At 39.8% G+C, this 25,138-nt stretch overlaps 2 protein-coding genes across 22 annotated transcripts in view; one reads left to right on the top strand and one right to left on the bottom strand.

Moving 5' to 3' along the window:
- The window catches only part of LGI1 (leucine rich glioma inactivated 1), a 31,711-nt gene extending 20,407 nt beyond the window's left edge, over positions 1–11,304 (bottom strand). For 6 of the 16 annotated variants that reach the window (XM_046942921.1, XM_046942922.1, XM_046942918.1 and 3 more), the window contains exon 1: positions 10,864–11,304. In XM_046942921.1, the coding sequence (XP_046798877.1) occupies positions 10,864–11,291 (428 nt within the window). In that variant the 5' untranslated portion in view covers positions 11,292–11,304. Of the gene's footprint in view, positions 1–3,029; positions 3,109–3,898; positions 3,978–10,777 lie in introns of all 16 variants that reach the window. The other 10 variants (XM_046942914.1, XM_046942915.1, XM_046942908.1 and 7 more) reach the window with 4 other exon arrangements.
- The window catches only part of FRA10AC1 (FRA10A associated CGG repeat 1), a 28,615-nt gene continuing 14,575 nt past the window's right edge, over positions 11,099–25,138 (top strand). For 5 of the 6 annotated variants that reach the window (XR_005861018.2, XR_001467220.4, XR_003075896.3 and 2 more), the window contains exons 1-7: positions 11,099–11,206; positions 15,203–15,279; positions 17,611–17,703; positions 17,786–17,831; positions 20,013–20,089; positions 20,726–20,809; positions 21,291–21,375. Coding sequence is in view for 3 of the 6 variants with exons in the window: in XM_015288856.4 (XP_015144342.1) it covers positions 11,174–11,206; positions 15,203–15,279; positions 17,611–17,703; positions 17,786–17,831; positions 20,013–20,089; positions 20,726–20,809; positions 21,291–21,375 (495 nt within the window). In the remaining 3 variants the exon portion in view is untranslated. Of the gene's footprint in view, positions 11,207–15,202; positions 16,028–17,610; positions 17,704–17,785; positions 17,832–20,012; positions 20,090–20,725; positions 20,810–21,290; positions 21,376–25,138 lie in introns of those variants that run through there. The other variant, XM_040703110.2, reaches the window with a different exon arrangement.

The raw sequence follows: 25,138 nt of genomic DNA on the forward strand, positions 1-25,138 counted from the left end.
ATGCAGAGCGATAGAAAATCCAGCCCAGTAAGAACCCTGTATCCGAAACACAATGTCCCAGATTTTCTAGCATGAGCAAGTGATTTCTGCAGACCCAAAACAACATACCACTGTCACTGCAGCTAAATGCCATTTAATTGGCAGCTAGAAAAGCCTATAATACATTTCTTCATGGAAAAATGTTTGAGCTCCTCCAGTCTGCCAAAATGCTAATTAAAAACAGACGGCGTATTATAAAATCCTTTCCCTGACCTGTGCTATCTAGCACTGCCCTTCTGTACTTTTTTCATGGCATTGAGTCCTTGCAGAATTATTCTAATCTTTATAAACTTGTATTTAATTTTCCTCGTCATTTTGTAGACAGAAAAAAAAAAAAAAACAAAAACAAAAAACACCTGAAATGTTATTTAAATGTACATTGGAAAATTATTTGTTACAGTGCAGATAACTGGCTTTTGAGGAGAGATCCTTTAGCCATTAAAAACAGGAGGTTTCTAAGTCCTGAATAATTCACAGCGGAAGAAATCTTAGCTCTACTGAAGTCACTCGTATAGTTCAAGTCAAAGCCTCACTGGAGTGCCACTAACATAATGAATTGAGCCATGAGAAGGATGTGCCTCATCAAACACATATTATTGCTTTATAGTTGCTAATCAAAATGCTTGAGAAAGCAAGGATTTGAACCAGCGCTGAAACATCTTAAGTGTTTCTTGCTGATAGCTCCACAAGTGTGTTTTATTTAAGTTTTTATTGTTTTTAACACTTCAAAATTTTTGAAAAAACAACTGATTCCCCTAGGAGCCAATCCCTTTTACCTCAAGCATTAGACCTGCCTGACAGCCTCCCTTACCCCACCATATGGTGGGCACGTTGTCATTGCATACAGCCCTGCACCAGTCATCCACCAAACAAGGCACATCACCCAGCTGAGCACCCTGCCCCTTCTCCTTGTGAACCTCATTCCCCTGCAGAGGGGATATGGGAGGGCTGTGGGAACCCTGTTTGTTGCTTTTTGTTTATATGGCAGAGTGCTTTTTCCTCAGTGCACTTTAAGGAAGAATCTTCTCTCTCAGCTGCCTGGCTCTCACTCTGCAGTGGGACTGCAACACCAACTGAACATTGTTATCTATGAACTGGCTGCAATTTTCAATGTAATTTTTAGCTCTCCAGCAACAGAGGAATATGTTTTAGTTATGACTGCTCAGAAGAGAAAAGATTTTCCCTACCTTTTGTAGGATACTAAAGATGTTCAGGTTTTGAACTTACAATGCTTCTTACATACCACCCTTCCAAGACGACAATCCAAATGCCACACAGCTGACTTTCTTTTAGACACCAATCACTGTCAGGCATCTGCAAACTTCCACTGTTGCTGCCCTTTTGATTTCAGCAAAGAGTCATTAAAACTGGAGGGTTTAATTCCCAGTCTCAATATAATACATCAGGAAGAAGTAATAAGCTCCTTTATGAAGCAATATAGCTCCCCAGTCAAAGAAATGGCAAGCACAACTGATTAAACAAAGGCACATGGGGCTTTTTCCTAAGCATTTTTTTAAGTAAATGGATGAACGTGGGAGAAAGAAAAGGACAAGAAAACAGGACTGGGAATTCAGAGACAACAGCAGAAATATCACAGGAGAGATCTTGGTCCTCAGGCGTCGGGAAGGGGGTCCTGAGAAAAGCCCCTGGAGAGCTCCTTGGAGCAAGCATTGGCTGAACAGAGCTTGGAGCTGCACACAGCCTCCTGCTGCTTAATTTGCTCTTTGCTCAGGGCAACAAATGCTATGCATTCTCTGCAAATAACGACTGAATCAAAGATACCTGCTGCCATTAACAATTTTCTTCCTAAAAAGAAAAATCTGAGAGACTGACATTTTAGGTAAGTGCTGAGGTCAGAAGTAGTAATAATGCTCCGCTGCACATTTCTGACACTTTTGCCTTCCCTTGGGGGAAGGCAGAGCTGCCTTCATATAAGCGTTATATATATTAAGATCTCTCTCCAGAGAGCGAGCAAGCTCTTCTATAAATAGCTTCTATTCACAGGCGAGCACCACAACCACTTATTCATTCTTTTCATGCTTTACCTGCTGTTTTCAAGGCTGCCCTGGTGCTAAAAATAGCCTCACGTATTAGCAGAGGGTTGCTATAGATTCTGAGTGGGCGATGCTGGGAAGCGGCTCCATCGCTCTGCCGAGGACAGGGAGGGCCCACGTGGCTGCAGCTCTCGGGGCCGTGCTGTGTCTGCCACCTGGGCTCTGCCGCCCTTCCGCACTGACACCCAGCTCCAATATTTATGCTGTTCTAAGGCTGCACTGAACTGCACATTGGAAATGCACATCACAGATGTAGCATGAGTGAAAGGTTTTGTTTTTCAAACTGTGCTGTTAGGTCACTCGCTGCAAGAAAGACAGTGAGGCCCTGGAGGGTGTCCAGGAAACAACACTGAAGATGTGAAGGGTCTGGCGCATAGGTCTTATGTGGAGCGGCTGAGGTGGGGGTACACCTCCCAGATAACAGCAATAGACCGAAATGTGATGGCCTCAAGTTGTGCCAGGGGATGCTCAGGTTGGATCTTAGGAAATCTTTTTTCTCAGAAAGAGTGGTGATGCACTGGCACAGGAAGGTGGAAGAGTCACCATCCCTGGAGGTGTTCAAGAACCATGGAGATGTGGCACTGAGGGACGTGGTCAGTGGGCATGGTGGGGGTGAGTTGGGGGATTGGACTACACGATCTTTGGGATTTTTTCCAACCTTAATGATTCTATGATCACAATACCACAGTACCTTCATATATTAACAGTACCTTCATATATTAACAACACATTAGCTTCTTTTTAAACTAGAAAACAACTTCATATTTTGTTGTAAGGGCATATATTTTTCTGCAAGCATTGGTGTTTCCAAGTCAGAAAATATCAAAATGCTTTGCTGGTTGTTCTTACTACAGAGCTGAAAGGATGACAATTCATCAGCTATTTGATTACCTTCAAGACAGCAAAGAAACCACATCAAAACACTGTACTACATACCGCTGTCTTGAACTGCTGGCAGTTTGTCCTCTGGCAACGCTGACAAAGCTAATGTTAATTCTGGAAGCCATCTCTCTGTCTACAATTTAATGGATAACGCAAATGAAAAATTGCTTATACATAACTTTCCAGCTCATATATTGCATAAAATAGCAAAGTGTGCTATATAGGTAAGTTCCATCGGATTGTTAATGTTATGAAACTTCAGTTTTCAAAATTCATCTGACAAAAAGTTTTGGAATTATGGGAAGGATATTATTTTATCAAAGGAAAAGTTGAAGCTGGACAGAAAACTATTTGAAAGAGAAAGACCATGCTTCAGGAGTCCCCGCGCTTCAGTATTAGGAACTGAATTTAATGTTTAATCTCCCAACACAGTTTTCCTAGTTCTTAAAACTTTTGGATAGATTATGTCCATATCAAAGTAAAATGAGGTATTCAAAATATTTCTCTTTAGTTAATCACAAAAACCTGCCAAATACAGACTGAGGTTCAACTAAAAGCTGGCTGTACATGGAAAGAGTGGCAGAGCTGACTAAAACAAGATTTTAAAATGTGTTTAAATGCATCCTAATACAACTTTAAATAATACACTCCATCTTTTAACAACAGTATATTCAAGGATGGTGTAATGTCGACTTGTAAGAAAATCCCACTATATGATAAAGGAAATGGCATTTCACTTAAGTCTCACTTCAAATCCTGACCCTTTTCTTACACGTAGCTGTATTTTATTTCCATTCAATAAAGGCAGTCATCTAGATGCTTAACTGTTAATGTTTTAATATATTTCTTGAAAATTGAATGTGGTTTTAGCAAATATCGGGATCTCCCCTAAGATACAAGCTTGAATATATCTTTTTACTTACTGTACTTTCCTCAGCACTTTTTCCAGTCTGTAATCTTTACTTTTAGAGTCATGGGTATTGCACAGGTCAATGCTGCTGGCTGTAAATAACAAAATTCAATATATGTAACTAAGTTAGACTAATTGTTCTCTTTTAGAATAGCTATCCTTCCCTTTCCACTTAGGTGCCATGAAATGAATAGTATCCTGGAAATGCTTTCGATAGTAGATAGTATTTCAGTACTTCATATCTGAACAATCTTTGTGATTAAATAACACACAATTGTATTTAATTTGAAATATGATCCGTATTATTTCCAAAATCTGGCAAGCAGTAGTACCTTTCTTTAGCGAAAGGACAGTTCTAGCACAATGGCTAATGGTATTATTAAATGAGGTCTCGCAGTAGTACTGTATAAGCATGCTCATTAAAAAAAAAAGTAAAAAAGGAATTCTGACTGCTTCATTCTAGTGCACTGTGCAGAGCAGCCTCCTTATATGCCTGAATACTTCACTTTCTACTGAATGGTCAACTACTGATTACCTCAATCCAGATACTATCGGCCTCCACATGAAGTTACTGAACTAGGGAAATAGTCCCACAGAAATCCTAAGGTGGAATGAAGGTTGATTCTGTTCTCATTATGCTTTATTATGCTCTTATACCTTATCTTAAAAAGATCTATCATCTATGTGACTGTAAATGTTCTATCACTGTATATTGCAAATGATCTCTGTTATTAAGGAATTTAATACTTAGCTTTAGCACAGTGTGGAAAACACTGTGATGAACGTGACTGAGCACTGGCATAAGTTTGCAGAACTGACCCTGGTTCCTGGATTAAGATCTGAACTTTTAGTTAGACTAAGGTGCAACACATCTCTAAAAGTACAGGTGTGCTCTGGAACATATACATATGAATAAGACCTTATTTCTCAATTATATCTTACACTGCAGACCCCGAGGCACCTCTCTTCTCTAGGTTTTCCATCACGGTAGGTAAACCAGCAGTACTTAACTGCTTATATGACTGAGAAGACAGTGACTTGTCACCACCTCTTTATATAGTCTTTAGGTTCCATACATTCAATGGTAAATTATTTGTACCAGCCCCAATAAGTAAACTATCAGTGAATACATATGCATGGTAGAGATTATGCACAAAATTGCACATGTATCAGGAAACAAGGGAATTTTTCACTATAAAAGTGCAGTGAGCTGTGGTTCTCACATTCTTTTTATTTTCACAGAATAAATCTAATGGCAAAGAACTGAATTTAAAGTGAGCAAACACATTGTTTGTTGCCTTTTTTTTTGTATTTCCACTTCATTCCATTTCCTTATCTCTTGCTTCTTACTTTCTTTCCTTCCCCCCTCATGTAATAAATCTGACACCAAGCTGGGAGATCAGATTACCCTTTCTCGTGGACTCACAAACACCACCAGTCACTTTCCACCACAACACATCCAGACATAAAAAAAGGATTAAGCATTCTTTACTCTCTTAGGAAAATGCTCATACTTCAGGGATTTTGAGCATAATGCATTTCTAAAAGCTCAAGTAAAACCTGGGACACTCTGAAGGAGTTGGTTTCTGTATTCTACTTATTTCAAAGCAGGTTGATAAACTAAGAAAATGTACTTTGTACATATTGATAACTACTTTTTAATTAAATGCTTAACACACTGAGGTGACTAAACATGTTTATGCATGCCTACATGCATCCGTAATCTTTAAGTGAACTTTATTCTCAGCATCGCTGCCAGACTTTAAGACCTGGAGACCAAAATCACCAACCACGCTGCAAACAGGGCAACAGCAGTGCCAATTCAAGGACAACAGATAGGAGTTTACACTATAAACTACCCTACTAATATATCTCTGGGGTAATTATTAGGTAAAATTATGTACTTCAGGGGAAAAAAAGAAAGATATCTGTAGAGATAAAATGGTAGGTTGCTTCCAATAATTATGATTTGATGAATGTCTTCTTTACTACTTTCATGACTACATCAGTTGGTCTTTTCTGGGTCATGCCGGCATTGCATTATTTACAATATACACATTAACGAGGGCTTGTGGTCTAGTTTAATGATATTTTTTTGTTTTGGAAAATTCACAGAAATTCCAGGATTCAGGCCATTGCTAGGAGCATTCACCTAAATGCAACAGAATGAATGGCTGAAACAACCTGGTTTTCAAGAGATCACTTGATTCTTACATAACTCCGTATTCATAGCTGAGAAAACTCAAACGGACATTAGAAAGCACAGTACTGATATCTGTGATCCACTAGCATGTTATGAGTCTAAGTGCTGCCGCCATCATAAAAAGGTGTTAAGCATGGCTTAAACTAGAACACTTGGTAATGATGATGATAAGGTTGCTACTCAGCCAACAGTAACAACAAATATGTTTTGTCAATTGTGCTTGAAATGGCAAGGTTTTATGTACATCAAAGTGGAGCTGATGGAATAAATCAGGTTAGGCTGCATTTTCTAACAATGCGGCCTAAATTGGGATTCTATTTATCAAATCGAACAGCTAAGAATAAAGGTGAAATTTCCTCTTAATTTGCTTCTTGAAGATTTTCAGATCAGTTTAAATTGTATTTGTAATAAAAGCCCTTTTTTTCTTTTTTTTTTTAATCCTATTAGCAGAGCAAGCTTAATCTGGAATTTTAGCTGCATACCTGTCTTCTTCTTGAGGTTTGCATTAATGCCTGCAAAACCAATTCCCCAAATTTGGTCTCTGAAAACGGCCAACGGCAGCTCTCAAAACAACAGGCAAAGCACAGTAACAGTTTCTATACCAGAAAAAAATTCAAAACCAGAAGTGCATTTATTGAATAAATTACTTTATCAGCCAAACAAATAAAATCACACTTGTCTTACAGTACAGCAACATTGACATCTAGTGGCTAGTTAAACTTCAAGCTGCGCATCCTTTATAGACAAAAAAGTTGTGGAACATAACATTTACAGAATTTGACACTGTCTTTTCTTTATATAATCTTTACCTCATTACAGAATGTCTTCAATGACTAACCTGTAATGACCAGTCCCATCATGGGAACTGGTAAGCACACGCCACCACGCCTCAGCATAGCCCCACTGATTCTCCCTGTTTGTTAGGAATTCCTGCACTTGTGAGTCAGCTGTGCCTTAAGCACAGACCTTGCTTGGGGCTCACTGGAAGGCACGGCTCATCTCTCAAGTTGTACAGAGATATGTGTAAAAGAAGACAAACTATGCTCACAGAATGTAACGTTACTGTCATACGTGAACCTACATTTTTCAATCTACTTCATTTTCTACAAATTTCTAGGGGACTTCAGATAGAGGGAGATGAAAATCAGGAACATGACAGATGCCATGAGACTGATCATACTATGAAGATATGAAAAGAAATGATTAGACAACTTCACATACGCAGAATGTAGGAAGGAGCCAATACTGCTTAGAAAGTCTCGTTTCCTCGTTTTTTAACAAGTAACTGGCTTAATGGAGAAAGAGGAATGATTAGACATGAAAAATCTAATGACAAGTCTGGTGATAAATCTAATACTTCAGATTTCTGAATTACTTTGTCACACCAAACCCAAACATGCACTCTGCAAACAGCTCTTACCATGGCTGTAGCTGCTGAGCTGCTGGTGCCCACCTTGCCCTTGCTGCATACCAATGGGAGCTGCCCCTTCTGGCAAAGCTGCCTGATCTGCTGCATTACAAATTGGTGGTAGTAACAATCAGCTAACCAAACTAACTTTGGCCAAACAGATCAGACACTACTGAGTGTAAGCAAACTTATCAGAAGACCTTAGGAAACAGTAATCATGGAATTACTGAATAAGTTATTTCTTGAACTTCAAAAAGAAAAGACTATGGGTATGTATGTCCTCCAGTATTCAAAGATGTATGATAAAAACGCAGATGGATTTTGGCCTTCTGTTTCAAATAGTTTAGGACATTAAAAATTATCTCAAGTAGCAACAAGGGAGATTTGTCCTAGATATGAGGAGAAAAAGATATGTATACACCTAAAAGATTAATAGATTAAACTCTTTATGGTGTGAAAATTCCTCTACTGGAAATTTTCAGAAAGAGCTCAGGAAACATGTCAGGCATGGCCTTTTCAATTCTCTGTCTCTGTGACTGAGTACCTTCCTTTGGTATGCACATGGTGTTCAGTCTATCCCTCATGAAAGTATGGGGGAATTATGTAAATAAACAGGTTGCTTAAGTACACATAATGCTACTCCCAAAATGACAAGGAAGAAGGTCTGAGGTCTGCCCTGAACCCACAAAGACACATTCCAGATGCTGAAATAAGCCTTCCTCCCTGCAGCTCAAACGATATGAGTCAATACCTAGTCAGAAATCTTTTGATCCCAACAAGTTTTAGTGCCCATTTAATAAATTTGAATGACGGAGAAGTGGCAAATTCCATCAAATAAAGCCTGCCCTTTTTGTCTTGTGTTTCTTTTGTTTGTTTGTTTGTTGTTTTTTGCTTTTTTGCATACTATCTCCATGGTCTGCATAATGTGATGTGATTGCATAGATACTGGAAGCAAGAGTGAAAGCAGAGAAGCTAATAGGCTCGGGAATATTTAAGAATCATGGACATTATGTTCTGTTATCACGAGAACGTTCCTGCTTCATAGCAATTTCCATTTCTTCTTCTCAGAACTTTCTACAGAATTGTTACACTGAGTTGTCAGAAAATTGAGTAATTGAAGTTGTATAAGAATGTGTCAATGATCTGAAAACTTAAGAGACAAAACATTTTCTTCTTAGATGTTTTAACAACATGTCTGACTTAGGCTTTCTGGGTACACTAAGTCTCATACTTAGCCCAATTCTGGATTTAGGTCAGGAGTAAAGGGAGAACTACAGTGATGACACTACCTTCCTTGTGGGCCATGAAGTTCAGGGCTACATTTAAGAGTATGGTTTCCCATTACTGCTAAGCTGATTTAATTGAGAGCTGCTGCTGAAAGGGCCACCTTCATGGAGGGCTCACCTCCATCTTGCCTCCTCTCCCATTCCTCCCTTCCCAGCCTTTTTTTGCACCAGCATTGTTATTCATCACATGCCACAGCAGGAAAATCAAAGGAGCTAGACTGGCTGAAAATCAAATGCTACAGTTCAGCAGATGTGGTCAGACTAGCATGAGTACCAATGCGAGAAAAGCAATGCCCTCTTCAGCAGCAGGCAGCCAACAGACTGATGCACCCATTATGGAAAACTGTGCTCCTTAGGGCTGATATAATACAGTCATGAAAATCCGCATTAAAAATGCAGTGACCCCACCCTGCAAGAAGTGTTGCCCATCTCTTTTCATTTTCCCCTACATCTTTCAGTCCTATGGGAATCTGATGATAGAATCATCCTTTCTGGTGCCAAAGAACATTGATGCTACATTTAAAGTATGAACTTAGTCCCAAAGGATGGAGCTATAATCCATGTACAAAGGGCTAAGGGCAGGCTTGGATTCAACTTCCAGTTTATTTAGAAGGTCATTTCTGGTCCACTTATCCAGCTGTAGGTTTTAAAGGAGCTTACTGCAGGCTTTATGGGAAAAGCAGTCAGAGTTGGGATGCTTTAAAGCAGCAATCAGAAATCAGAAAAGTGTAACACAGTAAAATGAAATTATCTAGCTGCTGTTCCCAGCAAAACTGATTATAAAGTAACTTCGGCATCTACAACAGTTGCTATAGTGAGAATCACTGCAGAAATTTCTTCTGTCCCAGAAAGTTTATATTTTCTATATGCAGGCTTTTGTGGCCACAGCACTGTGAGGAGAGATTCAAAAATTGCACATCGTCTCTCTACCTTTTCCTCTGTTCTTCAAAGTGCATAATCAATGACAAGTTGGCCCAGTTTCCAGAATCGTGTCGGGATTCATTCATACTAAAGCAGTCTGCCATTTCCAAAGAGAAGAACAACAAAAAGAAGATGCCTGCTATTACAGCTTCGTGTGTATACATTATTTATTTTGAGATATTTAAATTATTAACTACGATAATTCCATTTTTTGCAACAGAGAGTCTCTGCCCGTTAGAAGAAATGGGCCACATTCAGTGGGACTTGAGCAGAACACGGCATGCACTCCAACAAGCATGTAAGCACTCTGCTCCTTTGCAGGGGACACCGCCTCTAAACCCCTTCAGAATTAGAACAAGGCACCAAGTGACCAAAACACCAGGGCAAGATGGAAAACACTTCTACTGAAACTGTAATTCTGTAGTGGAGATAAGGAGGCACGAGGAGCTCTGCATGGTGTGATAGTCTCAGCGCACAACAGCAAGTCCCTACAACAGCTGTTTTCTTTAGTAACAATGAGTACCTCAATTTTTATAAGTTTGTTGTTGGAAGTGAATTAAGACTCCAGGAATCAATAGTACAGCTGGGAACCCTGATCTATTCCAGCCAAAGTACCCGCGATGGATTGAGACGTTCCTGACCTCGGCAGTCAGAACGCTGGCTCAGGTATGGTGTGTGCTAACGCTCTGTGGCACAGCACCAGCTCCCTGACAGCTGCTTGCTGCATCCGATGGCTTAATGGTGGAGACTGCCATCTCCCAGCCAGCTCAGAAGTTTTAGTTCACACAGCTCCTTCTCCCGATGCAATCTCCACACTGCCGAAGTCCACCGCCCCCCACCGCCGCCGGTCCCTCATGGAAGCCGCCCTTCCCGGCTGCGAGAGGCAGCAGCGAGGCACCGCGCGGCACCTGCACCCCGCGTCCCTCCGCCGGGCAGCGCACCGCCCGTAGCCGGGCGGCTCCGCCGCCGGGCCGTTCCTCCCTCAGACTCCCAGTCGTGGCCGAGGGCTCTGCCCCGGCTCCGCCGCCGCTCCCCAAGCGACCCTTTCCTCCGGGCCGCAGCCCCGCTCCTCACCGCTCCGTATCGCGCCGCGAACCGTTCTCGCCCGCCCGCCCCCAGCTCCTCCGGGCGGCACGGCGCCGGAGCTCCACGCGTCCTACCTTCCCAGAGGCGGAGACCGCCGAGGCCGGCGCCGCGCACCGGGTTCCCGGGCGGGGAGACTCCCCTTGCCCCTAAACATGATGAGCGCCTTTCCCCTCCCCTCCCTGCCGCCTCGGCTCGCCCTCCCCCGCCCGCCCGCGCCCCGCCGCACTCCGCCGGCTCCCCGCGCCCCTCCGCCCGGCAGCCCCCGGTGCGGCCCCGCTCCGCCTCTGCCCCGGGTTTCCGGGAGGGGCCGGCAGGAGCGGCCCGCGAGCTGAGCCCGGCAGAGCGGACGTAGGAGGCGGCTCGCGTCCACCGGCAGCCGCCGCCATGGTGCCTGGCCAGCTGCGCCTCGCCGCGGCCGTGAGTGGGGCCGGGAGGGAGGGACGGAACGAAGGGACGCCAGGGGCGGGCGGTGCGGCGGGAAGGCCTCGCTGTAGGCCGCCATGGCGGCGGCCGTGTCTCTCCGGGGAACGAGCCGAACGGAGACCGCGGCCTGCGAGGCAGCTACGAGGGCGGGCCGGGCCAGGAGGCTTTTAGGGCATGATCCCAGTTTTGGGTAGTGGTGTTCGGACTGGCACAGGCCTTCCTCAGCGTCTTCTACACTGCAGAGCCACACAAAGCTCCCTGCTGCCGTGTTCTGCTGCTGTTTACCTTCTACTTGGCCTTTTATAGTTCTAAAGCTTTAATACTACTACTAATAATAAAAACTTCGCAAAGGGGCTGTATTTTATGGGTAGATTTCCTCTTTATTAGGAGTGTTTACTATACAGGATATACAAATACATTTCGTAATTGGTTGCACAAGGAAGAGTGGGTTTGAAGCTAATTGAATTTACTATTAGTATTTTTGGGGGCCTCAGGTCCTCACTGAGTGCCTTGCTGTGAAGCAGGCCCACCTCTGCACGTACCCTGCATGCGGCCAGGATGGCCCCTTCCAGCTCTGTTCTACAGGCCGTGCTCGTACGGCACTCCTCCAGCAGTCTGTGTGCCCAGGGTGAGCTCCTGGAGCTGGGAGCAGAGCAGAGCACAGAGCTGCGGTGGGCAGCCACCCTCCTCCCACTCACACACACACACACTTTTAAAATTACTTTTTTATAGTGTCTCTTTCAGTAAAGCCATGTGTTGCGATCAGGAGTCAATTCTGACAGTTCTGTATTAGGCCCCTTTCAGCAGTGAAAAGGGAGGGTTGAAGAGTGCATCCTCTCTTGCATGCAAATACCTTCTGCAGATGTGCTACTGGGGAGTCTGCAGTGTCCAGCATTTGCCATCTCCAGCCTGCTGCCAGCAGCATGCAGTGCTAGGACGTTTACCTTGTTTAAGTTGCTAGTTTCTTAGGAGCCCTAAGCTAGTTGGCGTGGTACTTTGCTATTAATAAGTCCAAGATGTTGGAACTACTTCAGTGTCAGTGATTTTGATGTTTTTGTTGTTTGGAAGAAAAAAAAAAAAGAAAGAAGTCCAGTGTCAGAACAAAAGATAAAGCACAGTAAAATAAGCTGTTTAGCTTTCAGATGCTTCTTTATATGAAGTGTTTGGTATTTACCTTACTTCTTTACTAAAGCTGTCGTCAGTTTCTGACAAATTTCGTCAAAGCCGAGGTGATAAAAAAGGTTTTATCAAATAGCAAAAGTGGTTCTTTTAAATTTTCTCAGCAGTTTTGCATGACCACAATTACATGTCTTTTAATATCTCTTAGTTTAAGCACAAAACTTTGGTGTCTGCCTGTCTTTTACTACAGTTAACTATGATACGCATTTTACTTACCTTGGATTGTTGGGTGTTGGGTTGTTTGTTTGTTTTGTTTTTGAAGTAAGGGAGAAATCAGCCTTGAAATTTCATGTCTAGCAGTTCTCTGTTTACCCTCACCTTCCAAAGCAGAAAGATGCATGTCTGGATGAGATTCTCTGTTGGACTTCATCTCTATGTTTTACATAAAAGTTGGATCATCTGGGGACCATCCTGAGACTGGTAGAGCTCCCTCGTTGTTCAGTGGGGTCACCATGAGCAGCCTCAGTGCTGCTGGGGCTGCTGATATGCAAACCTGGCCTCAGCTCATCACCTGCCTGCTCTACTGTTGCCTTTGATGACTGAGCAGTCCATAAGTATTGGGAGATCAGTCATGGGTGGTTGGTTTTCTTCACCCTGAATTTGTCATTAAACTGTTGGAGTGATTTGAAGGAATAGCTGAAGCTCTGAAGGGGTTTTCTGTTGAAAGAGCAGCCTCTGAGGACCCAGCCATACCTGTACTTACATTGGCAATCACAGCTTCCTAAGGCAGCCAGCAGCCCAAGAGCCCCACTCAGAATGATTCCATTGAAGCTACTTTTTTTTTTTTTTTTTTTAAATTTGATTCATTCCTGAAATCAGCTGGGAGCTGATTACTGAGTACATCTTCTTCTTTCCAGTGGCCAATCATCCAAGGGCAACTGCTGCAAATATCTCCTTTTATTTGAGCTTTTCTCATCTTACCTGTTTTTATACTTCATCTACCTCGTGTTGACTTCCATTCACGTTGTGTTGGCTTTGACTTTCTCCTGTTCAAAGTGCAAGGAAAGCGCTCTGTGTTCGTCTGGGAAGCATTACATTTGCTGATAAAAACATTCCTGGATTACTGTGCTGTTTTTAAGATTTAGAGGCCAAACTTAAAAGTATTTGCTGTACATACATTTCAGCAAACTCACAATGTATATTCAGCTTTTTTTAGAGGCCACATAAGCTTTATTAGTGAAGTAGTGACAGGGCTGCTGTTAGAAACAGCCTCAGCTATGGGAGTTGCTCCAAGGCTGCAGCTCGTGGCACTACTGGGAGAACTTACTGGCCTTTGCTGCTCCATTGCCAGTGCATTAGTCCCAGCAGCAGCCGCATACTGCAGACAACTACTGCATCTATTGTATGCAAGCAAGCGAGTATGGCTGAATGTGATATTAATAAAAATAAAAAAAATCTTAAAAATCACTGAACAACCAGCAGTGTGAAAAGGCAGTGTTCTACATACTCTGCACTGTAGAGGACAATTGTTGATGTCTGTAGAGGATATGGTTGACTCTCCAGCATGGCATCAGTGGGAGGCATTTGCCTCCAGAAAAGGCACCTCATCAAACCCATCCTTAAGGGGTTTTTTTGCAGGTTTTATTTTTGTCAGGCTTTTGTCTAGAGGGGAATATGACTATAGGTAGTGTAGGAATCGACACTGGCTTTCCATCCCAGTTTCTTTTCCTGTCCACAGCAGAAATTACCAATACACTTACAAACTGTGTATCAAACATTTCCAAATGTGGATATGTAATATCCATCCTTGGTTTAAACTAATTTCTGTGAATGTTGCAAATGTGTAAACACTTTTTTGTTGTCAGTGCCAGTTTAAGTTTGTTCTGTTTCTGTGCTACGCTTCATGATGTAGCTGGATGGAGAGGCTCTGGATGAACTGTACCAGGAAACTTACCTGGGTTAAAATAATGGTTTCTGAGGGGTAGGATAATTTGTAACTTGCGTGAGTGGTTTGGTCTGGCTGGTACATAGTTTCACAACCCTCCACAGCTGGGCAACTGGAAGGAAGTAGCTTAATCCATTGTTTCCTGAAAGAAGTGGGCATGTAGCTGTACGCTGAAAAGCGGAGGTGACAGATCTGGGCTTTAGCCAGTGCTTATTCACTTGATGGCATTAAAATATGGTGTGTGTGTGTATATTATATGTATGTGTATATATACATATAAACATACCTGACTAGTAATGGTTCAAAAATGCATAGAACACATTTTATTTTGTGGTTTGAATGTTTTGCCAATTAAGCTGTACATTTTTGCAGACATCTTGTTTTGTTTAGTTTTGTTTAATTATTTCAATCAGCCTTCCAGCTTTTTGTGTAAGGACTAACAATCTAAAGTATTGTACCACAGCCCAAGAACCCTTTTTTGTCATCTTTCTTTATTAATGTGGGCACATCATTTTCTGTCATCTAGCCCTCTGAAAAAAAGTAGCTCTTGGAGAAAAAACTCACCTTTTTTGTGTATAAGGGAGGTGGTTTGAAAGTAAAGACCAGGAACATTTTATCATCTTTTTATTATCTGCATCTGTGAAGATGAAGTATGGGAGCATATGCATATAAATTATTTGTAAAGTGGTTTTTTGACAGACTGACTGTCCGTGAGAAACCACAGTTCTTTTGTCCTACACCATTTGGAAGATAGTCTGCCTTGTATGTTGGATTTGACTTGGTTTAGATATGTGCGCAAATTTGCACTCATGTACTGCATGTCTTTCTTTTATTCATGTGTGATGTGCAGTACTGATCTCTACTTATGCTGCATCCATACCACTCTAGCAGGTGTCTTGACTGCATTGCCATTTATTTATTGACAGGCACGTGGCCAAGGCGGCTATGATTCTGATTTTAGTGACGAGGAGAATGGAGAGAAGTCTGTGCAAAAGACTAAAAGGTAATGTAAAGCTGAATTAATGCTTTATTTTGTACTTATGAGCTGTTACTGTGTATAGAAGATAATGCCGTGGCATGTAAAGTCTGGTGTTGAAATGATTTTTGAAAAATTGGTCTCAGATCTGTGCATCTCCTCATACCATGCTTGCCAGAGCACGTTGTCTCCCATGGACAAATGATTAATATCTGTTCTGCCATGTCCATCTGGTGTCTGTACGCCTTTCAGTTCTGGGAGCACTGTGTTTGATTTTCAGAGCATTAGTATCAACTGCTGGTGTTTGATTTCTCTCTTCATTTCACTGCAGATCCATCAGGAAATGTGAAGCCATTAGGAGAGCAAGGCAAAAAGGCCAATTGGCAGCAGGCATTGTAGATAGAAAGCACCCACTTGGAGGAAGTGAAGAACTGATGGCGTTTGTTTATTATTGTGCTGATTTGGGATTGGGATATATTTAATTTTTTTCATAGTTGTTCATATGGTGCTGTATTTTGGATTTGTGATGAAAATAGTGCTGAAAACACGCTTATGTTTTAGTTGTTGCGAAGTGGTGCTTGCACTGAGTCAGGGACTTCTCTGCTTCTCGTACAGTCCTGCCAGTGAGGGGCTGGCAGGGCACAAGGAGCCGGAAGGGGACACAATCAGGACAGCTGGCCCCAGCTGACCAAAGGGATGTCCAATACCATATGGCACCATGCTCAGTATCTAAAGCTGGGGAAAAAAGGAGGAAGGGAGGATATTCTGCAATCTGGTATGTCTTCCCAAGTAACCATAATGCATGATGGAGCACTGCTTTCTTGGAAATGGCTAAAATCTACCTGTCAATGGGAAGCAGTGAATGAATTCCTTATCTCAATCTCTTTACATATGTACCTTTTGCTTCACCTATTAAACAGTCTTTATCTCAATTTCTGTGTTTTCTCACTTTTACCTTTCCTATTCTTTCCTCCATCTCACTGGGAGAGGAGTGAGTGAGCAACTGTGTGAACTGATTTTTATTTCTGTGTTCATCTTGCTTTGGCACCATAATCCTCTGACATTTTCTGCACCCTTCTAAACTTTTTGTCTATATTTTACATACATATTTTTTATCCCCTTTTCTGTCTTATTCTTGCTTTGTTTATTGGACTTCGTTTAAGAAGGCTTTCTGGAAACTTTCCTGGGACTCTTGAGTATTTTCCGTTGTAGTAGAAGTGGAAGAATCTTGTTTGTAGCGTTTGATTGCATTCGTGGGGGGGAAACATCAGTGTTTTAGTCATTAGAATCACAGAACAAAAACAGTGACTGGTTGGTTTTTTTTCAGTTTTGGTTTTCTTTACCATTTCACTACCTAAGTGGAATATTAACTAACCATCAGAAGCCTTTCAAAAATACCATCGTTACCCTCATTCTGGCACACTACTGCTGATTCCCAGTAGGGCTCTCTTGTGTTCTCTGCATTTGTGTGCATCTGTTTTCTGCTCTATGATGACATTATTTTTCACTTAGAGGAAAACAATAGTCTTAAGTTTTCTTTGAATTGCTGTTTTATGGAGTCTCCTTATAGGATTTTTGTGCCTATAGGTCCTTTTGAGCAAATGAAAGCCTTAGCTCCTAGAGTCTTATATCCCATAGTTTGAAACAGAAATTCTCTGGCTCACTGTCTGCAGGTTTCTGACTTCCTTTCTTTCTGCCAGCTGCTAATTATGGAAAAATCTTTTTTCTTCACCTCTTTTGAGGAATGAAACTAAATAAATATACCTCCTACTAAGCTAAAAGTGCATCTCTTCATGTTTAACTTTTTATTATTTTCTTGAATTTGGAAGTATTTTTAAGTGCTCACTGACAAGTATGGTTCACAGCACGGTACTTACTTAAGTTTTAAATTAGAGATTCTCATGATGTCTTAAGAGAAGCAGAGCTGTTTAATGAAGTGCTGAGACATTAGCATGAAAGGATGGGATAGGATTACTAATGTTCCATTTAGTCAACAAGCATACTTTTCTTCCTTTTTCTACTTAGCTCTGCAACCTAGATTTATAGAAGGCTTGAAATGTAGAGTGAAATTTAAAAATCTTAAGTTTTGTCATAGTTCTAGAGTAATAATGTTGATAAAGTACAAATTGTTGTTGATGATTTTCTTTAAATGTTAACTGTAAGCAAATGCCTTTCCATCTTTGTTCTCTAAATGAAGTAAAGTCTAAACTGATGTTGATTCTGAGATCTGGCTTTATTCACGTAGAAATGAACATAGTAGTTTTGTTACTCAAGTTACTCAAGTTTGCTATATGGAAATGCTATTTCTTTTGCCAAGCTTTGACTGTATTTTCTCCCTTTTTCCCTCTCTATCTTTAGTACAAAGGAAGATAGCCTTCTGGTAAAGCCATTCCAAAAACCAAAACAGGTCAAGGTTGCTCACAGACAATTTGCTGCTGAAGAATGGGACAGGTATTTTTTATCTATTGCACTTGTGAGGCTTTTTTCCTTAATGTAGAGATAACTTTTGCTCAAATGTATTTGTTATTAACAGAGAAGAAGCAAGGAAGAGAAGATTTCACCTGATATCGATGGATGCAGTATCCTTCCATTTAATTTTTCTTCAAGTTTGAAAATCTATTTTGGCAAAGTAGTTGGATTTCTCAGTTCTTACAGTTGGCATTGCAGTGGCACCAGATACTAAGTAGTTATTCAAATTAGCTTACTTTTGTTACTGAGATCTCTCTGAGAATTCCTTTACTCAGTAGACTACTCAGAGAAGTTGGTATTTCCAGAGTTTTGATATGCTAAGTTGCCTTGTTTGAGACTAAGTTGTAATTTTAGTTAGATCAGCACAAATGCACTTTGCTCTTTCAGTTGGGTTAGTACAGAGTGTAATTCTGTATAAGGCTGCCAATATCTGTGGGCAAATACATTTCCACTGGAAGTCCAGGAATTACATTAACAAATTCAAAAGTCTGTGCAAAACAGCACAATCTCAAGCAATATCTTCTACAGATGCCCTAATGTAAGCCTGTTTAATATAATGTGTACTTCTATTTTAGTTTTTTTTAATCTCTAAATCATGTTTCATGCAACTATTTATGTATTTTTATAACTATGGCTTTATTTAGATTATAACCTTTCTCCTTTTATTTAGCTTTCACCTGGGGCACATATTAAAGTAATTACAATGTGTGTACAAAAGGCATAATGTGCTGAACTCCTTAAAATAAGCTGTGTAGCTTTCAGATTCATGTTTTGATCAAATGTTTGATATTTACCTTACACAAGGCATACTTAGTTTCTGTCAAATTTAATCAAAGCAAAAGTGATATGAAAGGCTTTATCAAATAGTGAAAGTAGTTAATTTAAATGTTCATGACAGTTTTGCATTACTGTTCCCACATAGGCTTTTTAAAAAATCTCTTAGCTTGAGCACAAAGCTTTAGTATCTACCTATCTTCTACTGCGGTTAAATATGAGATACATTTTACTTATCTTGGATTGCTGTCGCTATGTTTTGACTGACCATATTTCAAATGCTGTTCATTCCTTATTTGTTTTAAATAGCTAAAAATGGTAAAAGTTAATAATAGGAAAATAACTTCAGCTCTCCACTTATATTTGACCAGGGGCTGCGTAAACCAAACTATCTGGTGTCATAGATGTATCTTAATCAGTCCACCTGACACTGTAGCTAGCCATTAATCATGGAGAAGCCCATGTTTCCTGAAGTTGACTACGAAGCTCATTGTGTAGAGATTCTTAAAAGGTTCTGCTTGTGTTTTTGAGTGGTTCCTATTTAAGACCTTTACTGTTTTGTTATTTGAACTCCTGGTAACTCGTATAAGAACACAAAATAGTATGTTGTATTTGATGTGTTTTGTTGTACCAGAACACCTTTTCTACTTGTTCAAGAAACGTCCATCCTGTTCCTTTTTGTTTGTGGTGGAAAGGAAAAAGAAATCATGCATAGTGAGGTTAAATTAACATTTTTGAGGCCTTTGGAAAATATGATGTTTTCCCCATTGATATATGCGTGGGAAAACAGTAGATTGATACAAACTGTTCTTTTTCACATGGTATAATATTTGCCTGCATGTGTACCAGGAGGTAATGTATTTCATAAGTTTTTGTTTCAGAAACTATAGAAGTTAATTGAAAATATTTTTGAATAGCTATCTTTAATGTGAAGATGCTTATTTGCCAAATAAAAATAGTTCTGTATTTTTGCTCACATTATGGTACAAAATAGGTTTGAAATAATGTTTCTGAGGCTCAGGTTTAAAAAAAAAATGTTTCCTGTGGTTTTCATCTCAAAAACTAAACCAAATAGCTTTCATTTATATTTTATGGTATAAAGCAAATTCTACCCTGCTCATGTTTATAATACAAAGTACAAGCTTGTGTTAAACCAAAACTACGGTACTAAGAAGTTATGTTCCAAATCACAGCTGCAGATTTAAACCAGCTTCTATATACATGCTTATAGAGCACCTTTGAAGAACAGTCTTATAAAGTTCTGGCAGCTGATTGAGGCTTTACAGAGGAAATTGCCTTAAAGACCTGTATTTGGAAGGTAGGTTCTGTAAGAGGTTATTGGGTAAAAATTGCTAATTAATTCCGTTGTTTCTGGGAATTACCGAGCAGCTTTTGGGGAACAAAAAAATGCTTTCTGTTCAAGATATAAAAAGTTTTAAATATTCATTTAGTTGCAAACTAATAGTGAAGTAAAAGAATGTAAGTACTGAAACAGATTCCTTAATTGCTTTATTCAGTATTCGAGACATAGAAAGTTAGTGAATGACTACATTTTGTACTATGGTGGGAAAATGGAGGATTTCCGACGTTCTGGGTAAGCAGCCTTTCCTCTCATGTCCTCAGGGTCCCCCTGATATAGAAAGCTGTTAAATTATAACTTTGAGGGAGATAAGAATTGTGTGTGTCAAATTACTAATTCGTTTGGTCCCAAGTAGTAACTACATTCCTTGTAAATTTCCAGAGCACAGAACTGCTTTGTTTCACTTTGCATCATTATTTTTATGTAAGAACTTAACCGTAAGCTGAGTTATTCTTGTTATGTAAACGGAAAGATGACAGGTGAACATTAGTTGAAGGTACATTGAGAAATATCTGGCAGTACTTTCAAAATATCAGCGTGGAATATTTTTGGAATGTGCTGAATTGCTGTCAGTTGTCCAGAATAACGATGTCTTTCTGTAGAGCTGTCTGTAACTGCCTTCTGACATGACTGTCTTAAGAGAAAAGTATTGTCAGACAGGATCATGCCATCCGTAGTTTCCATGGCCATTTGCCATTGGGAAGTTTTCATTTGGGAAAAACTAACCATTCTCTAATAGTTCTCTTCCACAGCAATATATCCATGTGTGCTGTGAGATGGAGATAAAAATATGAGATGCTGATATTTACCAAATCAATATGTGGCTAACTTTTCATTGGTATGTTGTACTGAAATAATGTTCTTTTATAGTGAGAATGACAAGACGGATCTCGATGTTATAAGAGAAAACCATAGATTCCTGTGGAGAGAAGATGATGAAGCAGACATGAATTGGTACCTGGAACTATTACATAAAACAGTAATTTTAGATCACTTTGTACCAAGTCTGTAGTGTCTTCTGTTAATTAGGGATTGCTGCGCATACTTAGTGATCATCCTTTGATCTTTAATGCATTTAAAAGTGGAAGAACTTTAGGAGACATAGTAGTATCGCTCAGTGACAAAATGAATTGATGACAGAAAGAACTGAAAATTATTTGTGCGTTCTCTGAGGGCCAAATGACTGTTCTGAATATCCTGAAGGAAACCTCTTTGAAAAAACGTAGTTTAATCTGGGCTGTAGATATATTTTGGATGCATTTTTCCACTTGTTTGAAATTTCTTCTTTTGTCAAAGAGTATATTTCAGTTGCATTTCTAGCTCTGCAACTTGTGTTCCTCAGATGAAATCACATGTATTTGTCTTGCTTAAAGTCATTAAAATGTAAAATGAATTGTATTCTATATTTAATTTTAAAAATCCCAAAATTTTACAGGGAGAAGAGGCTTGCAAAGAAGTATTATGATAAATTATTCAAAGAATACTGTATAGCAGATCTCAGTAGATACAAGGAGAATAAGGTACACTGATTATTGTAAATCATCTTACTTTTTAAGCATGCTTTTTTTTTTTTCCTACAATACTGTGTATGTTGTGAAACCAGAATGTTAGTATCCCATCCATAGAAAGAGAGTTGTGAGAAACTGTGAAGTTACTTAATAAGCAGCAGCAGTTTTGAATCCGAGCATTGTCACTGCCCCAGAAATGTGCTTTTGTGGGAATAGAAGCATTTCTGTGTAACAGTTTTTTATGAAGAGATACATTGTGTGTAAGTAAGGCAGAAAATGGGGGCTTAGGGAGAGAAGGCAGGAGAGGTTTGTCTAGAGAGAAGAGCTCAAGAAAGCCCCAAAAAAATCCAGGGAATGTTACTGTTTTTCTTGTTGTTGTGGTTTTTTTTTTTTGTTTGTTTGTTTGTTTTTTTTGTTTTTTTTTTTGTTTTTTTTAAGTCTAAAAAGGAGAGAGTTCTGTGCTTGAATGTTGGCTTTAACAGTTTTGGGTATGTCTGTTCTAAGGCAGCGTCTCTTACTGCTTGTCTTTTTCTGTTTATGGAAACAGGATTTGTATTTTCTTTGTAAGTAAATAGAATTTCTTAAAAGAAACAGATGAATTCCAGGACCCATTTTTCTTCTTAACCAAGCAGCCATTATTGTTTCCAATTTTTTAATTAATTTGTCAAAAAGAGTATATGCATTTTGTATTGTGATTTTACAAAGTATTTCTGAACTCAAAAGCATATTGGTGTTGTTAGCACATAGTAGCAACCAAGCCCTGCAAACAGTGTCTATATAAAGGTCTTTGAGACTATTTATAGTCTAGAAAATTACATACTCTGGTAAATATTTACAAGGACTGGGCTTAAGCTATAATATAAGGCCAAAAAAAAAAAAAAAGCCCTCTGAAGAAAGTTGAAAGGAAGAAATGCAAATATTAAATGAAGATTAACAAAAATGAGAAAGTAATAATCATAGAATCATAGAATGGCCTGGGTTGAAAAGGACTGCAATGATCATTGAGTTTCAACCCCCATGCTATGTGCAGGGTCACCAACCACCAGACCAGGCTGCCCAGAGCCACATCCAGCCTGACCTTGAATGTCTCCAGGGATGGGGCAACCACAGCCTCCTTGGGCAACCTGTTCCAGTGCGTCACCACCCTCTGTGTGAAAAACTTCTTCCTAATATCCAACCTAAACCTAATAATGCTGCAGATGCCTTCCTTCCTTTTTTTTTTTCTTTTTTCTTTAACAAGTAAACTTCATTTTACTTTCCTGTAGTTGTTTCATATCCCTCAGTCTTTGCCCCACCCCTAACCTGAGTTTCCCTTGAGCTGTTTACAGATTTTGTTTCTTTCCTTCCTGTGCCAGGTTTCCATATGTTCACTGTCTTCTGTGGGAAGCTGTTTTGCCCTAGTTTCCTAATTTGTGTGAACTGTATTCCCTTGTCAGACTTCAGATGTGACTGTCCTAACTGTTATTTCAGCATAACTCTGATATATAATGTAATTCATTCCCTTACATTCTTTTATATTTTCTGTCATCAAATATGTTTCAACCATGCTAGAGTCGTTTCTCCAGATCATTCTCTATTGCTGATGTATCCGTGCCCCTGTTTGGTACAGAGGGATGCCGAAGCAGGCTTATTTCTTGGAAGACAGAAATAGGTGGCTGATCAGTTCCCATTCACACCAGTGGAATGCAGCCTGTGCTTTCAGATTTTTTTCTGCCTTGATTCTTTTTTTGTCTTTTCTATCTTTAGCCACTCATACTTTCAGTTTTGCAGTGTTGGTGCTGAGAGGTGCAGGCTGGGTAACAAGCTTCTCGACTGGTCAACTTGTCATCTCCTAGTTGATGACGCTCTATATCCTGTTAGATAACATTAAAGTAAAGTTGAAGATAAGGGCTTGTTTTGTTTTTTTTTTAAGTGTGTTTTTTATCCATCTATAAAAAGCTCTTATCAAAAAACACAGATTGAAACTGGCCCATCCATTTCATCTGTCTTTTCACAATAATTATTTGCTACTACCCAAAATCTTAAAGCTAGCTAATTCTTCTCAGACTTATATGTTGAGATTGTAGTTAAGATCTCATTTAGAACTTTCCATCCAAGAAAACCACCTCGGTTTCCCTAAATATATGTAGCACACTTCTGAGGTCTGAGAAATCAGTACTTGTGCGTTTTCAAAATCAGAAGTTCAAATGCAGACAATGAAAAGGCCCTCATCTGCTGCGTAGGACTTCATAAAACTGATACCCTTTGTTAAAGGAAGCTATATCATGCTGGGTCCAACAGCCTGGGATGGGGAGGCCTCTGCAGCGCACACACCCAGGTTCAACCAGTAATGAGTCTGAAAACATATTCCTATTAGGCACACACACAGAGCACAGATGTATGTGTGTAATGAAAATGTATTAATATACACATATAATATACATACAGGATCAGCCACACAGGTCACAGACACAGTGAAGCATTCGTGTGATCACAGTATCATTCTGCTCCTTATCCGTATGCTATCCTACACTCTTTCTTCCCCAGATGTTATAAATTCCTCCCTGCCTTTGGTTCCTCCCCTGAATGTCCCATAATAAATCCTCTGTCATGTCTCATTTTTTTTCTTTGTCATCTTCATTTTCACTTTTATTGAGCAATGCCAAGGTGGTCTTCTGGTGTGAGTCTGGAAGACTATGCTCTGACAACTCTTGTGTTGGTGTGCTTGTTACTGCTTGTATTTTCCCTAGATGCAAGTTACTTAAGGTCAAGATTTGTTTGTACCTTTGAGCTTCTTGTCTGCAAGCTTTGAGGCTGATAAATGACCATCTGTATTGTCAGATATTTTAGCTCTGTTGGCAGTTTTGCTATGCAGTAAGGGAGAGTGCTCAGCATGTAAGTTTGACTTCACTGGGCATTAGGCTAGAAATGTTCTTTCTCTTCGCCTTATTTTCCCAGAAGGATTCTTATTCACTGTCTTTGTGCTTTGTTTTATAGATCAACAGATTGAAATGTCTGCCATTTGCTAAGAAATGAGATCTATCTGACACCCAGTCATTAGACAGAATAGTTTATTCTTTTGTGTTGTGCTTTTTTCCTGATCATTTTCAGATTTCTAAGCCAACTTGTCTTCCATTTGGTAATACGCTCACTTTTGTCACTGTCAGCAAGGAAAGCTTTTATGGGAAAAGAAAAATATTTACAATGTCTATTACATTTTTCCACAGTTTTGTTTAAATTTATACCTTTCTTTTCTAAAAGAGGTGACTCTGGACATGTTAGTTGTTCTAAACAATAAATATTACATAAGCAATCCATACTTAATTTGAGAATTTTACTATTTATGGATATTAAAAGATCTCTCACATCTTCAGAAACTATCTGCTTTTTAAGTTAGTCATTTGATAGTCCTGTAAAACATCCATTTTGGAGTTAGTCTACTTAGTCTTCTTCTATTTAGAGAAATAGCTAATTTTAAATCTTGTCAAATGCATTTTACAAAGGATAGGCAACATGACTGATGATGATGCTTCTGTTTTCCTTTGTTTTACAGACTGACTATTCAAGAACCTATCTTTAATTTTCCTATGTTAGTTCAATCTGTTTCTGGTATTTTAGCTTAGAGAGTTGTGGTTGTTGCATAGTTTTGATTTTATTGATTTTTTTTTTTAAGTCTTTTTCCCTCTCTGACGTTTTCCACTAATTGATGAAGGAATGATAGGCAAACACTGAATTGTAGATGAGGACAAGTTTCATCCTAGCTGTGTACATATGCTGGGTTTCTGGTAGCACAGGT

This window comes from Gallus gallus, chromosome 6 (assembly GCF_016699485.2).
Source record: "Gallus gallus isolate bGalGal1 chromosome 6, bGalGal1.mat.broiler.GRCg7b, whole genome shotgun sequence".
NCBI lineage: Eukaryota > Metazoa > Chordata > Aves > Galliformes > Phasianidae > Gallus > Gallus gallus.